The sequence below is a fragment of the Schistocerca serialis genome, unplaced genomic scaffold (assembly GCF_023864345.2).
Source record: "Schistocerca serialis cubense isolate TAMUIC-IGC-003099 unplaced genomic scaffold, iqSchSeri2.2 HiC_scaffold_897, whole genome shotgun sequence".
Classification (NCBI taxonomy): domain Eukaryota; kingdom Metazoa; phylum Arthropoda; class Insecta; order Orthoptera; family Acrididae; genus Schistocerca; species Schistocerca serialis.
The window spans coordinates 1,870,901-1,892,301 of NW_026048515.1; the positions used below are offsets into that span (position 1 = coordinate 1,870,901).

At 38.9% G+C, this 21,401-nt stretch overlaps 1 protein-coding gene across 2 annotated transcripts in view; it reads right to left on the bottom strand.

Moving 5' to 3' along the window:
• LOC126452538 (HMG box-containing protein 1-like) overlaps positions 1–21,401 on the bottom strand; it is a 72,184-nt gene that overhangs the window by 9,775 nt on the left and 41,008 nt on the right. For both annotated transcript variants that reach the window (XM_050091099.1, XM_050091098.1), the window contains exons 4-6: positions 13,727–13,933; positions 3,554–3,725; positions 2,066–2,287 (exon numbers count right to left, since the gene is read on the bottom strand). In XM_050091099.1, the coding sequence (XP_049947056.1) occupies positions 2,066–2,287; positions 3,554–3,725; positions 13,727–13,933 (601 nt within the window). The remainder of the gene's footprint in view (positions 1–2,065; positions 2,288–3,553; positions 3,726–13,726; positions 13,934–21,401) is intronic.

Here is a 21,401-nt window from a genome sequence, read left to right on the forward strand (position 1 = left end):
TGTATACAGCCACAATTAAAAGACACTCACATACAGCTTTTGGGCACAGCCTTCCCCAGCAAAAACACACACACACACACACACACACACACACACACACACACACACACGCCACCACCACCACCACCACCACCACCACCAACTCCAGCATCTCAGGTGGAAATGCGACATTACGTGGGATACAATCAGCAATCTGGAGTGGGTGGGGAAGGGATAGTAGTGCACCGGTGGGAAGAGAGACGAACACTGTCTGGTGGCGTGTGCAGGGGCTATACAGTCAACAAGCGCAGCGTCAGGAGATTGTGGGGCGGGGAGGTGGGAAAGAAAGGAACAAGAAAAGGAGGAAAGATGGGCATCAGCAGAGGGCTGCAAGTAAACAGGGTGGGGGATGAGAATGGGGAGGAGATGATATGACAATGGGGGTGGAAACTGTTGGATGGAGGGTATGGGGACAGTATGTTACTGTAGGTTGAGGCCAGGATAATTACAGGAGCAGATAATGGGTTGTAAAGATAACTCCCATCGGCTCAGTTCAGAAAAGCTGGTGGTGGAGGGAAGTATCCAGATGGCTCGCGTAGTGAAGCAGCCATTGAAATCAAGTGTGTTATGTTCAGCTACATGTTGTGCCACACGATGGTCTACTTTGCTCTTGGCCACAGTTTGGCAGTGGCCGTCCATCCTGGTGGGCAGCTGGTTGGTAGTCATACCCATATAAAAAGCTGTGCAATGATTGCAGCAGAGCTTGTAAATGACATGGCTGCTTACACAGGTCTATCCTACCCCATCAGGGGCCAGGCCATCTGTGAAAGCAGCCATGGCATTTACCAGCGCTGCTGCAATCATTGCACAGCTTTTTATATTGGTGTGACTACCAACTAGCTGTCCACCATGATGAATGGCCACAGCTAAACTGTGACCAAGAGCGAAGTAGACCATCCTGTTGCACAACATGCAGTTGAACATAACACATTTGATTTCAATGGGAGCTTCACTACCCAAGCCATCTAGACTCTTCCCTCCACCACCAGCTTTTCTGAACTGCGCAGACAGAAGTTGTTATCCTTACAACACATTCCTGCTCCTGTTATTATCCTGGCCCCACACCCTCTTACCCAACAGTTTCCAACCCCCCTGTCATATCATCTCCTCCCCATTCTCGTCTAGCACCCTGTTTACTTGCAGCCTTCTGTCAACGCATCCACCCATCTTGCACTGCTCCTCTCCTTTTCTTGATCCTTTTTTTTCCCAACTCCCTGCCCCATAATCTACTGACGCTATGCCTATTGGCAGTAAAGACCTGCACACTGCACCAGACAGCATTCATCCCTCTGTTGGGCGGCTCTGCAAGCTTAGTGATCTTATTCTGTTTACAATTCCATGGAATGAACAATCTGGCTGGTACTGAGAGGTTCATTTGTATCTGTAATGGAAGGAGGACAGGCAACTACTTACCATATAGTTGAGGCATGGAACAGTCTATGCACACATACACATGTTTGAAAACATTGCTAAGTCATTGAGTAATATTGTTCTTCAGATCAAATACAGAAAAAACACACAAGTGCGCAACGCGCACACATGCACGTGTGTGTGCTGAACGCCTGCATGCCCCCCCCCCCCCCCCACACACACACACACACACGCACGCAAACACACACACACACACACACACACACACACACACACACACTCACTCACTCTGTCCTGGCTACTAGTTATATGTAGTCTGTATCTGTTATCTCTGGAAAAGGACACTGTCCGAAAGCTTAGCAATGTTTTCAGTATTGCCTACGGATCACTCTCACCTATACAGTGAGAAGTTACCTTTACTGCTTCTACTATTTGTATTCCACCTAGGGATTCCTATTTACTCATTTTTACATATCTAAAACAAATGTGACCTGTTAATAGAACCATAAATAAATTGTTATTAAATACTGTAATTTTGTCACATTTATCACCAATGGCAAGAATAATCACATTTTCATTGCATTCAATTACAGGTGGAACTTCAGTCCTCCTCCATCTATTAGGTGATACACAAAGTTCCAGTCACATTACTCACCTATTGTCCTTGCCTGGGTGCGACTGTATAAGTTCAAGTCTGTAACGCTTGGCAAACAGCATAAATGCATTCATAGGACGTTTTGCCCGCTCTGTTTCTGGCCCAGCTGCAGGGGAGGGCACTGGAGATGAGATTTCCACTGCTATGGAAGGTACTGGCACTGGCTTTGGAGACACTAGTTTGTGCCTACTTGTTGGTAACTCCTCAGGAGGAAAACTAAACCTGTAGAATTTAAATGCAGTTGTGTCCTGGAGCTGACTTTAAACTATTTTTAATCTAAATGTCTCAAACACAAAGCATTATTTTGTAAGAGAAAAACAGATCTGTGATAACACCATACAATCAAAACTTACCAAGACTGCAGAGGATTGCGATCAATAATATAGTGATTAAATACATTAATGAAACAATGAATTTTGGAATTTTTAGTTCATTATTCATAGAATATGGCTGAAAAATCAAGATATGTATGTACTGTTATGTTGAACACCTTCCTTTGCATTGCACATCTAGCTCATGGGACAAAGGTGAGAGGGAGTTGTCATCACTAGTTAATAAGAAATGGGAAAAGGCACCGAGTCACTTCCGACTTCAAGAATGGTCATTAAACAGATGCATATATAATTAAAGGCCAATATTACTAATATTGATCTGTTGTTGAATAACAGAAGGCATTTTATGTAATGTATTACGACTGTTTCTGAGAATAAAAATTTCTTTCAGGATAAAACTGAATTTTGAAAGCAGATATAATCCGAAACTCTGTTTACTCAATTTAGTCATGATATTCAGAAAACAGAAGATGTGGTTCACTGATTTATGTCATATCCCTTGCTATCTGGAAGATATTTAACACAATTCCACAGTGTTGTCTACTGTACAAAGTAGGACATTATGAATTGGACCAGCTTTGTGATTGTATTAGACTTCTTAGAATATATAACACAGTACTTTGTTTTTAATGGGAGGAAACTGTGATGTGTGAAAGTAACTTTCAACCTATCTTAAGGTAGTGTTATAGGACTGTTACTGTTCATCATAAATGACCTGTTGGATAATGTCAGAAGTTCCATGAGGCCATCTGCAGATGATGGTGTTGTTGACATAGATTGACATGGTACAGAAACTGGCAGCTGAATCTTGTCATGAACAAATCTAGCACACTATGCACAAATAGCCTCACAGATCTATTACGTAAATGGTGATCAACCACTGGAACTATGGAATACATCTTACAAAAATGAAATGCATTTACAAAGGAGGTAGTAATACATTTCTATTTACATCAATAAACACTTCTGTTGACTGCATTTTGAATGTTGTAGCTACCCTGTGTAAATTTACTATTCATTCAGCTACCATTTTTCTGACTTTAAAATTGGGAAACGTGCAGGCCAAACTCGGCATAAGCATGTGTTTGTAAATGATGGACTCTGTAACTCAATACTATTTTGTAGAGCTTCAATATAATTATGAATGTTATCATACCTGCGAAAACTGTCACATATATCTGGAGATTTCACTGTTACTGGTGGCCAGCTACTGCCAACAGATGCGGAGCTGTTTCTTGGAGGTGGTAAACATATATCTCCTGGTTCTAATAGGTGACACGATACACTGTATGCATGCAATACTTCATCTGGGCATACAGCACACCAACCTAGTCAGAAATGTTTTTTATGTTTACAAGCACAATAATATCAGTTAAAATTATAATCCTTATTGCATACTGAATGAGGTTTCCTGTTAAAGAAAAACAACACCTTTTTTCCTTAACTGATGTGGCTGTGTTTTAGTTACCACCACCATTTAGTCTGATAAATATTTATGTACCTTTATTACTAACCAACTCAAAGAACAACAATATGGTACTTAGATTTTTAGTGTGTGAATCAACAAGCAAATGTAAGTTTAATACTCAGAAAAACGTGTTTTAAGTGAATGCTGGTAAATGTGAAACCAGCCCTCAATACGTAGGTATTCACTACCATATAATATTTTAAGTAACCTCCAAGGACTGTAGTGAGCTGCTTGCCTTTAATGACTGACACTGTACATACACCACCCATCCAAAAAGTTCCGAGTCTGATTTTATTCCCAATGTGTAAACAACATCAGCACAGTAACTACCATGGTAGCTTAACTAACCATTGTAAACAACAGATACGCATTCGACAAATCAGTTGTGAGTAGGCCATGTTAAGTAGTGGATGGGCAACCATAGTGTGTTGATGTTGGGTCACAAATCACAATGGAGCAACATCTCTGAATCACACATTCAAGAGATTCTCCAGAATGTTTTGAAAAAGAGAAAGGTGGGTGCAAAATCTGTCCCACAAATCTCGACTGTTGAACAAAACAATGGCAAGTGGAAAAAACGGTCACATTACAGGATTTGACATCAATAAGAAAATACCACAAGATGACACAGGACATAAAGTCACATGAAGTGTCAACACTTTGACAACAAAACTCACATTCAAGCCAATGTGACATGCTAGTTGAACAACATCCAAAAGAAATACTTTTCTGACAGCTTCACAAGGTAGTACGAATGTTCTGTGTGTTGTACTCAAGTGAGGAAAGACTACATAGAACACAAGAAACATTAAAATCTCCATCTTAACATTTATCTATTTTTTTATTAATCCTGCCTTGAAACATTTTGGACTGGGTAAAGTATAAAAGTGATTTTTTTTCACTAACAGCTTCATAGTGCCAAAAAGCTGTACATTTCTCTTGCAAAGTATTATTAGAAATAGTATTGTAAGAATGATAAATATAATATTAATTTATACTAAGCAAATATCTTATTATGAAAGGGAAATAGGAGAGAAACAGTAAACCTCTACATTAAATTATATGGTGATGTAAACATTACACAATGTATTCTACCATGTTCACTGGTATCTCATGGAATTTTTGTTTCACGTGGAGCAGAAGCCAAGCTGCCTCGACTACAGTCGAGTGTGATAATAAGGATGCGTTTTATGCTGTGCATTACATGCACATTGACTAAACAGTAACACAGGACAGCAGCTTTAATGGCACATTTAACTTGGACAGCACTAACCTGCAGCAATGTGAACAGTTGCAGTTAAGGCATAAAAAGAGATGAGCAGAAAATAATATAGCTTTGAATGTCATTTAATTTTTAAAGAGAATGAAATAATATTCAGCAAATCTCCAGCAATGCTGCACACTTCTTAGGGGACCACAACAGAAAGCGCAACAGGCTCTCATTCTTAGCTAACATAGTATTCTACCACAATTACAAACGAGAGTGATGAAAATTCCTTGAGTGAGCTATGTGTGACGTAAAAGGATTTTGCAGGGATTTCACCATATAGTTAAACAATGAAGCTACTGAAGGTATTACTTAAGCTACTCGTTTGATAATCTCTGAACTCCTTCCATATCTGAATCTGAGAAATACATGTCAGTACCAGGACTGACATCTGCTATGTTGATAACGACTCAATCAACAACATAATACGTGGAGCCATCCAAGCGCACATTTTCTCCTTCATTTTGACTTGCCATTCTCCGCCCCACTATAATTTGCCAGTGATCTGTGACAAAACTTCATGCATTAGTTCGGTACATCTAGCAGCTTAAACGTCTTGCTATTTCTTGCTACAAATCCCTTAACCTCGCTCCAGATCAGTTCTGTAGCATTTATATTGCAATGGTGCAGTGCCAACTGTAAATGAAAAATTGTTTTTTATGTTTCTGAGATACTTATCATCTAGCATTTGTGAGACCATGTCTGTGATATAATACAATAGAGATAGCCCAAATAAAGAGTACTCAATTTTTCATTTTTGTCCTAAAAATTTAATATGTTACTTTTTCTTAATTTAGACAATCTTTTTTAATAATCTTTTATAAAATATAAATAATTAATAATTTATATTTTCAATAAAAACTGGAATTTTATAAGCAATATGTAATTAGAAACAAGAAGACATGCATTTTTCATTAAAAATTATGATCAGATATTTATTAATTAGCATAAATTTGATGAATTTTAAGATGTATGTCTCCCAAACTGAATGAAAAAGAAATACCAAAGCAAGACTTGAAACTTCGATTAATGGACTAGATGAGACAACCATTCTAAAATGCTACTCATTCAGCTATACATCCTGTTTTAGAAAACACCTTAACTGTAGAAATTACAATTCCTCAGAAAACTTCAAAACCGATTTTTTCTGTAAACTTGCAAAAAACTTTGAGAACAATTTGCTTCTTGCCACTTATTAACTGTGTCCTACATGTGTGTTTTACTATGGAGAAGGAAGCGGTTGGTTGGTTGTTTTGGGGGGAGGAGACCAGACAGCGAGGTCATCGGTCCCATTGGATTAGGGAAGGATGGGGAAGGAAGTCGGCTGTGCCCTTTGAAATTTATTTATTTATTTATTACTCGTCATTAGCCAACATTTGTTGAAATAGACAGTTTTGACATTACATTTGATAGTGAATCTAAAATTGGGAAACTATGTACATTCAGATTACATTACATGAGGATAAAGAGTTATTCTCTACATTATAATTCCTTAACATCATAGTTACTCTCTACTACATTCAAATTCCTTAACATCATAGTTACTCTTTACTACATTCCAATTCCTTTACATCATAGTTACTCTTTACTACATTCCAATTCCTTTACATCATAGATACACTTATCAGCTAACAATTTGTGCAGCTGCTTCTTGAAGGCATCACCTTGTAGGTCTTTCAGTGATTGTGGTAACTTGTTATATAATTTTAATCCTGTTTGCTTAAAGCTACTTTGGACCTTAGATAGCCTAGTAAAGTCTACATCAAGATTGTTTTTATATCTGGTATCATATGAATGAACAACTGTTCTGGAAGGTAAGGTATGTATTTGTTTTTTTATGGAAAGAAGGCATGTTTTTATATACAGAGAAGGTAATGTTAAGATGTTAAGTTCCTTAAAGTGCTTTTGACATGATTCTTGGCTTTTAATACCTGCAACTGCCCTAATTTCTTTCTTCTGCCACATGAACACAGTCCAAGCACCAGTTGAGTTGCCCCATAATTTTATTCCGTACTGTAAGTGAGATTCAAAGAAGGCATAATAAGAAGATAAAAGTTGTTTTCTGCTAACTAATGTTTTTAGTTTCCTTAACAAAAAGACTACTCTAGATAGTCTGGTACATAACAGTTCCGTGTGGGTGTTCCATGTTAATTTCGGGTCGAGGTGGATTCCTAGAAGTCTTACAGAGTCAGACTCATTTAATTTTTCCTGTAGATTGTGCAAGAAGAAATACATAGTTTCAGTCTTGCTACTGTTGAGTATCAGCTTGTTACTGTGGAGCCATATGGTAGACTTTTCAAGCATTACTTTTGTTTGTTTCTTCACATCCTCCAATTTGTAATCTGAGGTAATCAGGGTTGTGTCGTCAGCATATATTATTGACGTGTGAAGCATGAAAGTAGGCAAGTCATTCATGTATACAAGGAAGAGAAAAGGTCCAAGCACTGAGCCTTGTGGCACGCCTCTTACAACTGGTAGGGCATTTGATTGCTGGCTATTTACTATAGCTACCTGAGTTCTGTTTGTCAGGTATGATCTGATTAATGCCAGTTCGTTATTTTTGACACCATAGCACTCTAGTTTATTTATTAGTATTTCATGGGATACAGTATCAAATGCTTTACTCAGATCTAGTAGTACAGCACAAGTGATGGAATTGTTCTCGAAGCCATCAAGTATGTCTGTCACAAGAGTTTCTACTGCAATTATTGTGGACAATCCTGGCCTAAAACCAAAGAGCGAGGAAAAAAGATTTTGTTCAGCAAAGTATTTGCAAAGTTGTGTTTTAATGCAGCATTCTATTATCTTGGATAATATAGGTATGAGGGATATTCGATGGTAACTTTCAGGTTTGTTTTTTTCTCCTTTTTTATAAATTGGGATAACAATAGTAGCCTTCAGGACCTCAGGAAATTTTCCAGCTGTAAAAGTACTATTGATCAGAAAGGTAAGAGGGGCAACATAGAGATGCCATAGAGATCTTCACTGTATGAACCATGTAGGTTTGTGACGACTTTGTATACAGTTTGGCAGGTCACCTGTTTCCATTTAAAGGGTAAGTTATTTAGGTCAGGAATGTTGTAGGTAAAACTTTCAGAAGTTGCATCATCTGGTGCAGAGGTAGCAGTAGCTTCAAACTTAGTACTGTTAACAAAAAATTCATTTAATTTTTCTGGCACTATTGGAATTTCTTGTCTGTTTTTATGCTTCCCTGCTATTTTGTTTATTACCTGCCAGGCTGCTTTGCATTTGTTGCTGGAGTTTTCAATGAAAGCATCATTGGCTCTCTGCTTTGCTGTCTATATTTCAGTTCTATAATTCTTCCTGGCTTCTTTATACCTCTGCTTCGATTCTAGGTTACCAGTTTTAGCCATTTTATGTAGGGCAATAAGTGTGTTTCTCACGTCATGCAGTTCAGGAGTGAACAAGTTGTGCTTCTTTTTTCTATTTGGTGCACCATCTATTTTCATCTTTTTGATTATTTGTGGGCAGCAGTTTTGAACTAAGCTTGTTAGTATGTTCATGAATAAGTTAAAAGCATTATCGTTGTTATTACAATTATATACTCTGTCCCACTCAACTTCTGATAATTTTTGCCTTAACTTTGTAATGTTGTCAGGATATAATAATCTGGTTCTCTTAATGTGTTCAGGTTGCTGAGTAGGATAGTTTTCACAGTTGACCATTAGCCATAGGCTGTCATGGTCAGATAGAACTGGATTTATCAGTCCATACTGACACTCGTCTTTTGTCAAATTGGAGATTATGTTATCTAGGCAGGCATCTAATCTGGTTGGCTTGTTATTCATACAGTACAAGTTGTTAGACCTTAACATGTTTTGAAAGTGGGTGACAGTTGGTGTTTTGAGTCGTATGTCTATATTAATGTCACCAATGTATGCTATCTTGTGGTGTCTGTTTTTTACCAGCAAGTACTTATTTAAAGTCTCCATTTGGTCAATAAACTGATGAATATCAGAGCTAGGAGTGCGATAAATAGAGATGATCACTAATTTAAGTTTGGGAAGCAATAGTGCAGCAATTTCAAAAAGTTGCTCTTTGCAAAAATGATCGACTTTTTGTGCTACATATTCAATGTTAGAGTTTCTCTTTATAAAAATAGCGACTCCTCCATGACTAGTTTTGGTTCTACAATATGAGCTTGCTAATTCAAATCCTTCTGGGGTATACAGGGCAATTTCAGCTGGTGTGAGCCAGTGTTCATTTACACAGAAAACATGACATGGGTTTGAACTTAGGAACACATCAATTTCATCTATTTTGTTTTTGATTGATTGTACATTTAGGTGCATAATTAAAGTTCTGTTTTTGAGAAGGATAGGCAAGGAATTAGGAGCTTCTATATTTATAGTTTTTGTGGCACTGGCTGGAGGATGACAGTCCATAAAAAATCTTCACTGCAGCTACTCACATTCTTACTGCTGGTAGATAAGCAAGTGGCAGCTCTATCGTTCCTCGTGGCTGTTGATGTGGCTGTATCCGCAGTTCTAGCTGGTGCACTGCTGTTGTCCTCTGTTGAAGTGGCTGCTGTTGTTGATCTCACACAAGGTTCATACCACCCTGGTTCTCTGACTGTCTTTTGGGACTTACTTTTAATTAGTTCACTTATCAGTTTTCCTAATTTGCACTTTCCTTTACGATTCAAGTGAAGTCCATGTCTGGTGAAGTATGTTCTGTCAAGTGAGCTGATATCTATTAGTTCCACATTACTGAACATCTTACACGTGCTCTTGAGTTTATCATTTATTCTACGAATTTCTTTGTTTATGGGTGAGTATTCAGGCAGGTCGTATCTGTGGCTGAAGTTCACGAGTATGATATTCGTGTTTGTTATGAGTAATAGAAGTCTCACAAGCTGTTTAAACATGTACATAGCTCTGTTTTTGTATATGTCATTAGCTCCAGCACAGATAATTACACTGTCTTGTCCAGTACAGTTGTTTTTCACGATGTTTTTCGTCGCTTCCTTGAAATCGGCGCCTGGCTTGATCATAGCTGTTACTGCCAATGACTTACTGATGCTTTTAAGCTATTGAGAAAGTCCCTTGGCGTGGCTGTCCCCATATAAATCTATTTTTCATTCGCACTTTTTCACAGAGCGTACTTCATTTTTGTTTACACTTTTAAGAGTCTTTTTGGGTAATTTTTCGTAGATAGATTTATACTAACGGCATTGTTTGTACTTATTATCGGTCTTTTTGGCTGATTTTACGCCATGAGAACTGTAGTAACGGTATCGTGAGTTTGTTGTGTGTTCACATCTAGGGGTGGGAAAGCATTTTTGTCATTGTTCATTGCCCTGCGTTTTTCCTGACACTCGAGAGCACCGCATTTGTTTGTAACATTTAATATGTTCACACTTTTAATTTTGTTTTGCACAACATTCCATGGAACACTGTTTGTAGGTTGGCAACATGTGTCTTTGTTTAGATCCGAAATGCTCACAAGGCTGCTGGTTTTCGGACACATTTGCGTCTCTAGATTCACACATTTTTCACTCAGCGCGTTATATTTCGTTTTTAAAGTGTCTAGTTCACTTTGGAGTCCTTTTATTAACGCATCTTTGTCCCGTAAAAATATCTCGTTGGCACGTTTCCGTAATGCTCTCCTGACGTGTCCACACGAAATCATTTGTTACAAATTTTGCAGATACCTTTGAGCACTTCTCATGGAACCAAAAGTTACACATTGAGCACCGAATGCCTTTCACTACTCTTTTTATGCACAGTTTACACTTGTTACCAGTATTAAATTCATTTTTCTCACGATCGTTCTCACTTACAACTTCAACGTGCGCGATCTTGACCACCATCCCGGCATTTGCCTGGAGCGATTTTAGGGAAATCACAGAAAACCTAAATCAGGATGGCCAGACGCGGGATTGAAGCAGGTAGCAGTGTCAGCCGTTTTGGCAATGTGTATTAACAGTTCGATAATCAGAGCACAATAGTACAGAGACTGGGACTGTACACGATTTTTAAAACAAAAACCTCATAACTAAAACATGATTACGGAAAACATTGATAGCTATTAATACATTAGAATATCATTTACCATTAAAGTTTCATTTATTGTAACTTAGCAATGAGATATCTAATACACCAGTAAGGCCTACATCCAAGAGTATAACAACATTAGCATATCTATGGTACGGATTCTTGTCTTTGTTTACATCAGGTTTATTCATATGATGATGAAAGTATGGCCAAAGTTATTAAAACTAAAAATTTCTCTGCATCTTTAATTTAAGATACAAAATTTAGTGATTTAATTCCTTATATCAATATTATAATGTAAGGTAACTGCTTAGAGGAGAAGGCAGAGGGAGTACATAGGTACATCTTTGTTATGCAAAAAGAGTAAAGTCTGTAAGCACTTTTATATGTACAATATGAGAAATGTCAGATCAACAAAAAAGTTATATTCTATAGGATACTTTTAACTTTTTATTCCTACAATAGCAGCCTATACTTTAAAAGGATAATGAACTAATGGAAAATAAATAGTGGGATGCAAAAAATGGAATTAGTGAATTATAGCTCAGGGTTCCTAATCGCATGCTTCTTTAGTGTACACAGATTTGCTATTTGAGAGGCGTTCAATGAATTCGAAAGTAAAGTTCTATGTACTGACTTGGCAGAAAATCCTAAGAAATTTTGGTCTTATGTCAAAGCGGTAGGTGGATCAAAACAAAACGTCCAGACACTCTGTGACCAAAATGGTACTGAAACAGAGGATGACAGACTAAAGGCCGAAATACTAAATGTCTTTTTCCAAAGCTGTTTCACAGAGGAAGAATGCACTGTAGTTCCTTCTCTAGATTGTCGCACAGATGACAAAATGGTAGATATCGAAATAGATGACAGAGGTATAGAGAAACAACTAAAATCGCTCAAAAGAGGAAAGGCCGCTGGACCTGATGGGATACCAGTTAGATTTTACACTGAGTACGTGAAGGAACTTGCCCCCCCTCTCGCAGCGGTGTACCGTAGGTCTCTAGAAGAGCGTAGCGTTCCAAAGGATTGGAAAAGGGCACAGGTCATCCCCGTTTTCAAGAAGGGACGTCGAACAGATGTGCAGAAATATAGACCAATATCTCTAACGTTGATCAGTTGTAGAATTTTGGAACACGTATTATGTTCGAGTATAATGACTTTTCTGGAGACTAGAAATCTACTCTGTAGCAATCAGCATGGGTTTTGAAAAAGACGGTCGTGTGAAACCCAGCTCGTGCTATTCGTCCACGAGACTCAGAGGGCCATAGACACGGGTTCACAGGTAGATGCCGTGTTTCTCGACTTCCGCAAGGCGTTCGATACAGTTCCCCACAGTCGTTTAATGAACAAAGTAAGAGCATATGGACTATCAGACCAATTGTGTGATTCGATTGAGGAGTTCCTAGATAACAGAACGCAGCATGTCATTCTCAATGGAGAGAAGTCTTCCGAAGTAAGAGTGATTTCAGGTGTGCCGCAGGGGAGTGTCATAGGACCGTTGCTATTCACAATATACATAAATGACCTGGTGGATGACATCGGAAGTTCACTGAGGCTTTTTGCAGATGATGCTGTGGTGTATCGAGAGGTTGTAACAATGGAAAATTGTACTGAAATGCAGGAGGATCTGCAGCAAATTGACGCATGGTGCAGGGAATGGCAATTGAATCTCAATGTGGACAAGTGTAATGTGCTGCGAATACACAGAAAGATAGATCCCTTATCATTTAGCTACAAAATAGCAGGTCAGCTACTGGAAGCAGTTAATTCCATAAATTATCTGGGAGTAGGCATTAGGAGTGATTTAAAATGGAATGATCACATAAAGTTGATCGTCGGTAAAGCAGATGCCAGACTGAGATTCATTGGAAGAATCCTAAGGAAATGCAATTCGAAAACAAAGGAAGTAGGTTACAGTACGCTTGTTCGCCCACTGCTTGAATACTGCTCAGCAGTGTGGGATCCGTACCAGATAGGGTTGATAGAAGAGATAGAGAAGATCCAACGGAGAGCAGCACGCTTCGTTACAGGATCACTTAGTAATCGCGAAAGCGTTACGGAGATGATAAATAAACTCCAGTGGAAGACTCAGCAGGAAAGACGCTCAGTAGCTCGGTATGGGCTTTTGTTAAAGTTTCGAGAACATACCTTCACCGAAGAGTCAAGCAGTATATTGCTCCCGCCTACGTATATCTCGCGAAGAGAGATTAGAGCCCACACAGAAGCATACCGACAATCCTTCTTTCCACGAATAATACGAGACTGGAATAGAAGGGAGAACCGATAGAGGTACTCAGTGTACCCTCCGCCACACACCGTCAGGTGGCTTGCGGAGTATGGATGTAGATGTAGGTGTGTGTGTGTGTGTGTGTGTGTGTGTGTGTGTGTGTGTGTGTGTGTGTGTGAGAGAGAGAGAGAGAGAGAGAGAGAGAGAGAGAGAGAGAGAGAGAGCACATGCACATAAAACATACAGAGAAAAAATGCAGATGGACAGAAAAGAGCATCACTGTTGTAATAGTCTACTTCTTACAATATCCTTAAATATATCAACATTTTAGACAATACAATTCAACCAACCTTTATGATGTGTGTAAAATGTCTGTAAACGAGAACATCGAGCAGTCAGATCACCTCGTTCCCAGCGGAATGCAAGTACAGTAGACACACCATCTTGTGTCCGTTCTTGTTCAGCTGCCATTTCTAGGCGTAGCCACTCACAGCGATAGCCCGAAATTTCCTCAGCCCGTCGCCATGTTGTATCACCACTAAAACGCACTAGTGTTCCTAGGACAACAAACTAGTATCATGTACAATCTATATAATGTGTCAAAATTTAGCACTGTTCAGTGCAAACGTCTGCAACAGCTAGATGCAGATTTTTGAAACTCCATTCCATATGTTACGCTTGAGTGCTCCTTGTTTACTTATATACACTGCACTAAACAAAAAATCTTTGATCACAAAAATAGTAATACAGGAGAAAAAGAATACAATCCAAACTATTATCTGCAGCAGGCCAACCCCCCACCCCCAAACCCCTCCAAAGAAGAAACTATAAAACAAAAGGGTCATGCGAAAGCTGTGACTGCTATCCTATAAAGTGCAGTTCACTGGAGTCAGAGTTATTCCTAGCTGATTGTTGCCTACAAAAATATCAAAGCCGACATGAAAAAACATTCAAGGAGTTCTACTTTTCCCTTCCATTCACCCACACCAAAGTACAGCGATTTGATAGTCAGAACTAAGAACTCAGTTCAGTAAATGGACAATCGTATGGTTCACTCAATAAAACACTGTACCTGAGGAATGTTGTTACTAACACATTCCATGTAACTCTTTACAACATATACACTGACTAAATTACTGTTAAAATGTCAACACGGTAAAATGTTGTTGTTGTTAACATGTGTTATGAACACAAAAGTGCTAAGAAACACTCTGAAAATTTTATTAAAAGCTACCAATTTAACAATATAAAACTCCTTTGATTATTATTGTTAATTTTTATATGCTTTTATTTTCTAACAGATTAAGTTGCAGACAGGCACAATTAAAAAAAACACTTACATATTAGCTTACACATACAGCCTTCGTCAGAAAAAGAAACACGCCATTCATTTACACAAGTAGGCACACCTCGTGCACACATGAGCGCCATCTCTAGCAGCTTGGAGCAGAATGCCAGAGGTAGTGGTCATGCGTGTGTAAGATGAGCTTACTTGTGCGAATGAATGTTGTGTGTTTCCCTATCTTTTTCTGATGAAGGCTGAGGCCAAAAGCTAATGGGTAGTTGCCTTAATTCTGCCATTCTGCTACTTGTATTATCTTTACAGTAAGCATTAATCTATCTTTTTCTTACATTCTTGACATTGCAATGAGGAGTTATGATTGGTTTTATTTTTTATTTTTTAACGAGTGTATGTGTGTACGTATGATCTATCTCCTCATCAACCACTACACCAATGTTAACCAAACTTTGTACATGTAACACTTCTTGTCTGTAAAAAGGCACTATGAGGGTAAGAACCACTTAGCTCCCGTTTAGGTGGAAGTGACAGAGAGAGGGGCTATGAGGAGATGGACTGAGAGAGGGGAAATAGAGAGACAGAGGCGGAGGACATAAGAGATGACGGGGAGAGAGGGGAGGAGGAGATGGACAGAGAGCTGTGGGTAGGAGGAGATGGACAGAGTGAGTCATGGGAAGATGGAAACAGACAGAGAGAGGAGGGAGGAGGAAATGGACAGAGAGATGTGGGGAGGAGACTGACAGAGAGACACGGGGAGGAGGATATGGACAGATAGTAGTTAGGAGGAGGAGATGGACAGAGAGATGTTAGGAGGAGGAGGAGATGGACAGAGAGATGTTAGGAGGAGGAGGAGATGGACAGAGAGATGTTAGGAGGAGGAGATGGACAGAGAGATGTTAGGAGGAGGAGATGGACAGAGAGATGTTAGGAGGAGGAGATGGACAGAGAGACGTTAGGAGGAGGAGATGGACAGAGAGACGTTAGGAGGAGGAGATGGACAGAGAGACGTTAGGAGGAGGAGGAGATGGACAGAGAGAGGAGGGGGGCAGATACAGACAATACAGACAGAGACAGAAAGGGCAGAGGAGGAGACAGAGAGGGCAGAGTAGGAGACAGAGAGGGCAGAGGAGAAGACAGAGAGGGCAGAGGAGGAGATGGTCAGAGGGGGCGGGCGAGGAGGATACGGTCAGAGCAGGGGAGGAGGAGATGGTCAGTGCAGAGAGAGGAGGATATGGGAAGAGAGAGTGGAGGAGGAGACGGGCATTGAGGAGTGGAGGAGGAGACGGACAGAGAGGGGGTGGAGGAGGAGACATATCACATTCTCTGCCAGGGTTTCGGCTACCTCTCGTCATGCTCTGAAATGAGGAATGTCCTATCCACTATCCTCTCCACCCCTCCCACAGTGGTATTCTGCCACCTACCAAACCTACACAATATCCTCGTCCATCCCTACTTGTACCACACAGCCAAATAAATTCAAAGTCTACATGAACAGGTCCAATGGTACCAACTGACTGCTTTGTCATCCTCAGACAATAGGTGTCACAGGATGTGAATATGTAAGGGCATGTGGTCAGCACATCACCTCTTGGCTACTGTCAGTTTTTGTGACCAGAGCCACTACTTTTCAATCAAGTCTCTCCTCTACTGGCCTCACAAGGGCTCAGTGCACCCCTACTGCCAACAGTGCCTGGCAGATCTGAGACCTGGACAGCCACACACCCAACTGCTAGCCAAGCCCGGCAGTGCTTAGCTTCGGTGACCTCGTGAGAACTGATGTTATCATTGTGGAAAGGCCACTGGCCCGCACGGTCGAATACCACAGATAAATATAATGTCCTTTCTGGAGTTCTATGGAACAAAAAAGCAGGGATACAGACATACATGTGTGCAATAAGAGTGACATACGAGCATGGGGGTCCACAGAAATTTATCTAAGAGGGGGCAAGAATCAAAAAGTGCCTTTGCTTATACAGCTTTGTTGACTTGCAGAACCTGTTGTGACCCAAGAAATAAATTTGACAGGAAGTCACAAAATTACTGTATCTTAAATGGTTGAAGGCTACCTAGTCAATATCTTTTTGAAGATAGATTACAAAAGCCTGATTCATTAGTATATGCAAAGTATACATTTTTATATTTTTATAATAAATGTGAATGGCGGAACTCTTTCAAAACGAGCATCAAATTAGTCAGTAGAAATAACTCTTCACAACTCAGGACTGAACCGTAATCTTACAACACATTATTGTGTAGCCACTGCAACTGGACTGCATAACTCGTACCTCTAAGGCTGCATGTCATGATGGATTGTGCACCATTAGTTTAAGTAGATTCCAACACTTTTTCAACAATGATATACAATTTTTTCATCTTCTCACAAAGAAAATGGTAGTTATTCTCCATCTGGGATCATAGATGAAGTATAGGAGAATGCTCCTACAGCCTTCTCTCTACTCTACTACAGTCGCACTGCTTTCTATAACTGAATGCAGTCACTTCGTGCAAGACAAACACTAGCCTGAAGTCGAGATTAAATTGAGCAGCAAGCAAATAGGTTATCTTGTGGGAATTGAGGACCGATGCTCAGCAGGTATACTGCAGCTGTGTTTGTAATGTGCTGAGTGTTAGAACAGCCTCTTTCTGTACTTTGCCAAGTTCTATACAAGGAAATGACAGAAAGTTCTGTAAAGGTTCATATCTGCCAAGATTGTGAAACAGTGCCAAGACAGTCGCCACAGCAGCCTGCCACCCAATGCCAGGGTATTTTTCCTTGGACTTTTAAAGTTAACTCTGTTGTTTAGTAGAAACACAGTGCCTCTCTTGCCCCTCTTGTGGATGCCTAAGCATATGGTTTTAGGTGGGTGAAGCCACAGGTAAAAAGCTAGTTCTAAATAAAATTCACATTTAATCTCAAATCACACAGGTCAAGAGTGAATGGTTACAAAACTATTTCAGAGGTTGCTACAAAAAATAGATGTTGAAGTTTCACATGATACCTCTCCAAAACTACAATATTTTGATTTTCTGATGATTCATTAAAATGCTACAGACCTCTCTAAATGAGAGTAATTGTGAAAATGTCATAACAAAAGAGAAAATGTAAAAACTGTAATAAAGAAACAAAATGCGATAGAGATCTGACTTTATTTTCAATAAATACTTTGTTCCTAATATTAAGAGACATGATTAATATATAAACACCGCTCTCTCCTTTTTTTTTTCCTTTTTTTTTTTTTTTTTTTTTGGAAAAATAAACTGTAAAAACTTGTAAGTTTTTCAAATTTATGTTTTGAAAATATGAATAGTCACAGGGTGTTAACTGTCTTGAGAAATGATAAAGTGGAATGACTGCTAACTGTCAGCTATGACATTACTGGATGAAATTCTTAAATTGTCAAAAATATTTATACATAAAATAGAAAGGATCTGAAATTTTTTGTTTATTTAGAAATTATTTTCTCCAAAAACCCCTATCCTAAATGTTCCCAAAACTTCATGGTATGTTAGTTGGTCATTTTACTTGTAAGAGAGGGCAATACTTGAATCTACAGAACGTGGGAAATTTTTAGGTACACCTAGTTTACTCTGAAGGTCAAAACATCATGGAAACTTAAATATTTAAATTGATCACTGATTTTAAGTAAATGTAATGCAAAACTGGTATTTCTTAATCAAAATAATTACATTACAACATTATAAGTAAGTGGGAAAACAATTCATAATCTTGTTCGAAAGCATTTTATAACAAAAATGAGATACAGAATATTTATACTCATTTTCTTTTTATGATATTATTCACAAATTGTTATTGTCTTTTGTCATGATTTTACTTCTTCACAACTTTCCATGAATTAAAATTGCCTACAATGTAACAATCAACACTGCACAAAACAGTTCATTTGTTTGTTTCATCTGCTTCTCATTGAACTAGTATAGCCCAGCTGAATTTGCATACAAACAAGAATGATCCAACAAGAGCAGTACTTGGAAAAAGGGAACTGCACATCGATCTTTTGATGATGGCCATTTGAAAGCATTAGCAGGACCATGATGCATCATTAAGAAGACGGTTATTTCTGGCAGCTCATGAGATACACTTATTATGTGTCCTGCCCACCACTAATTGTCATACACAAGGAATGAAGTGACTCATTATAAAGTCTTCTAATGTATACTGTGGTCTCTGCATTTAACACACAGTAACAGGCTGCATTTTGTGGAGAATTGTTTTTGCAATGTACATGCCACTTCGGGATGCAACCCAGTACTGACTTGATTGAATTCTTGCTACAGCCTTCATAGCAGATCACTCTTCTCTCTTTTTTTAAATGGAATTCCCTTAAAGTACTTTCATTTCTCTTATAGCAACAAAGGCTTCATGCTAAAGATTAAATCTTGTTGTAAGATGTTTACAGAGAGACCTCCTACACCATCACATGCACTTTTTCCATGATTTGTTGCTGAAAATATCCATTTTTTTTGTCTTAATTCCTGTACTACAGCGTTGAATAAGCTCTTAAAGCTGAAATCAGTTTTTAAAAAGAGATGCTGCACCATCAGTCACATGTTTAGGAAATGCATGGCCTCTGGATGCTATGTCATCAATTATCATGCTGATTGCTTAGAATGCAAGTGCACTGCCATGAATTTGATCATCACTGACAATAGGAAAACAGTGTGATGGTCCAAGGTAGTGAGCAACACATGTGAATATTGGTACCTGTGATGTGTGCCAGTGGTAACTTAGAATTTTGTTCTTCAAAGCAACAGATCAGTTCTCAGCAAACTCTAAATGAAGAACTAATGTATCAGTGTTCTGGGATGTGGATGATTTTACTTCTACTATGGCCTGTCTCTGAATCCTCCAGATATGATGGTGAGCTATTCCTTTCATGACTCAATGCCTAACCTCTTTAACAAACTTCTCTGGCTCTACTGTCTTCTTCATCAACTCTCCTCTCTCCCACAATGCATAGGTTACGTCTTTGTCAGTATCCTGTAGGTGTAACGCTTCAACAGTCACCACTTCAGCACCAGTACACATCGCACACTCCTGCAACCACCATTTATCTTGTGGCTCCTGACATACACACAAAAGCACCAGGTCCATCTGTTACTTCTTTCCTGTGATACTTCTTATGGCAAAACAAACAAGTTTCAAATTAGTGCTGTAAATAAATGTGCATACTTCATGCACTGGTTGGTATTTTAACCATTTTGGTCGTAAGAAGTAGAATTTTGTGAGACCAATTTTTAAATTTGTGTTCTCCTCTTTCATGAGGAGATATGCTTCTCTTATTGATGTACTCATATATCTTTTTACCTTTTTCACAATTCTCACTAACAGAGATAACATCACCCTGGTTAGGACTTTGCCTGCTGCAATCTTTGTCACCACATAGGTAATATTCCAGAGCAACAGTAAGTGTATCATCTTGCAATAGATGCCCACAGTAAGAAGCTGGGCATGCCCAAACACCATTTTGTGTCAGTAGCTGTACCTTCTCAGTATAGGTGGCTGCTGAGATAGTAGTATTTAGGTTTTGAAACCACCCATCAAATATCATGCACATATCACTATATTCAGGTTCTGCACCAAGTGCATCTACATTATTCACTTCAGAGAGTTTTGAAGATGTTGCTTGTGTAAAACTTGTTTCAATTTCTTTCAGTTTTCTATTTACATACTTCTTACCTTTCCTGGACATTTAAGAGGGGATATAGTAGGGGCTACAGCAGAAATGCTAACATGCAATGCATCAATAACTTCACATCCAGGAATACAAACATCTGCAATGTCTTCTTCAGTTTCACATTCGGGTGATGGTGATTGTTCAGCTGTGTTGTCACTACATTTCGTATTGTAGTGAGAGACCCACACTTCTGGGTGACTTTCCTGGAATCCACCCCTTTTCCTAGACCTCTTCGATCCTTTTCCTTCAACCTTCTTCCTTCCCCTTCAACTCTTCTCCCTGCTGAAAAAGGAGCCACTGGCTCTGAAAGCTTGCCTAATTATAACTTTCTTTTGTGTGTGTGTTCTGCCACCACTTGGTGAGTAGATCCTCAAGATGATTTGAATCATCCTTTTTCTTGTACTGCTATTCCAAAGGACAGAGTTGGGCTGTCTTATTGCTCACTTCCCTTAACGTATTTTATTATTTAAGTCAACTATGCTTCTGCTACTGAATGACAGCAATCTGCTCAAGTATCTGAAAGGATTACATCATTTGAATTTTCTCAGTTCAGTGTCTACATCTTCTACATTTCTTTTTCCTAACACTACGCATTCAGTTTTCTGCATTTTTTCTTGGAATTCCTTGAATTCTTCAGTTTTTGCAGCATGTAGCTTGCACCACCAATATCTTCAGCAACAATAACCTGATTGTCAACAAGAGAAGGATGTACAAAGTTTTATCTTCTGGGCATATTCCCATTTTTCAGCAATCTTTTCTCCATCTCTCAGGAGCTTCCTGTAAGTAGTTTGTAAATAATGTTGACAGAACAGAAACTATGATTGGTGGGGAAATTATGTTTAATCCTACAAATACAGCCTGTGTAGAATTTCTATATAGCTTTAACTTGTTTGTGCAAAATGCTCCCATTTATCATACTAGTACAAAACTTATTTTTTTGGAAACAAACATCAGCAACACACCCTAACAAAGGAGTATCACAGGGCTTAGCTGTAGCTGAACTCAGCTACATATAGTGGCACAGGACCA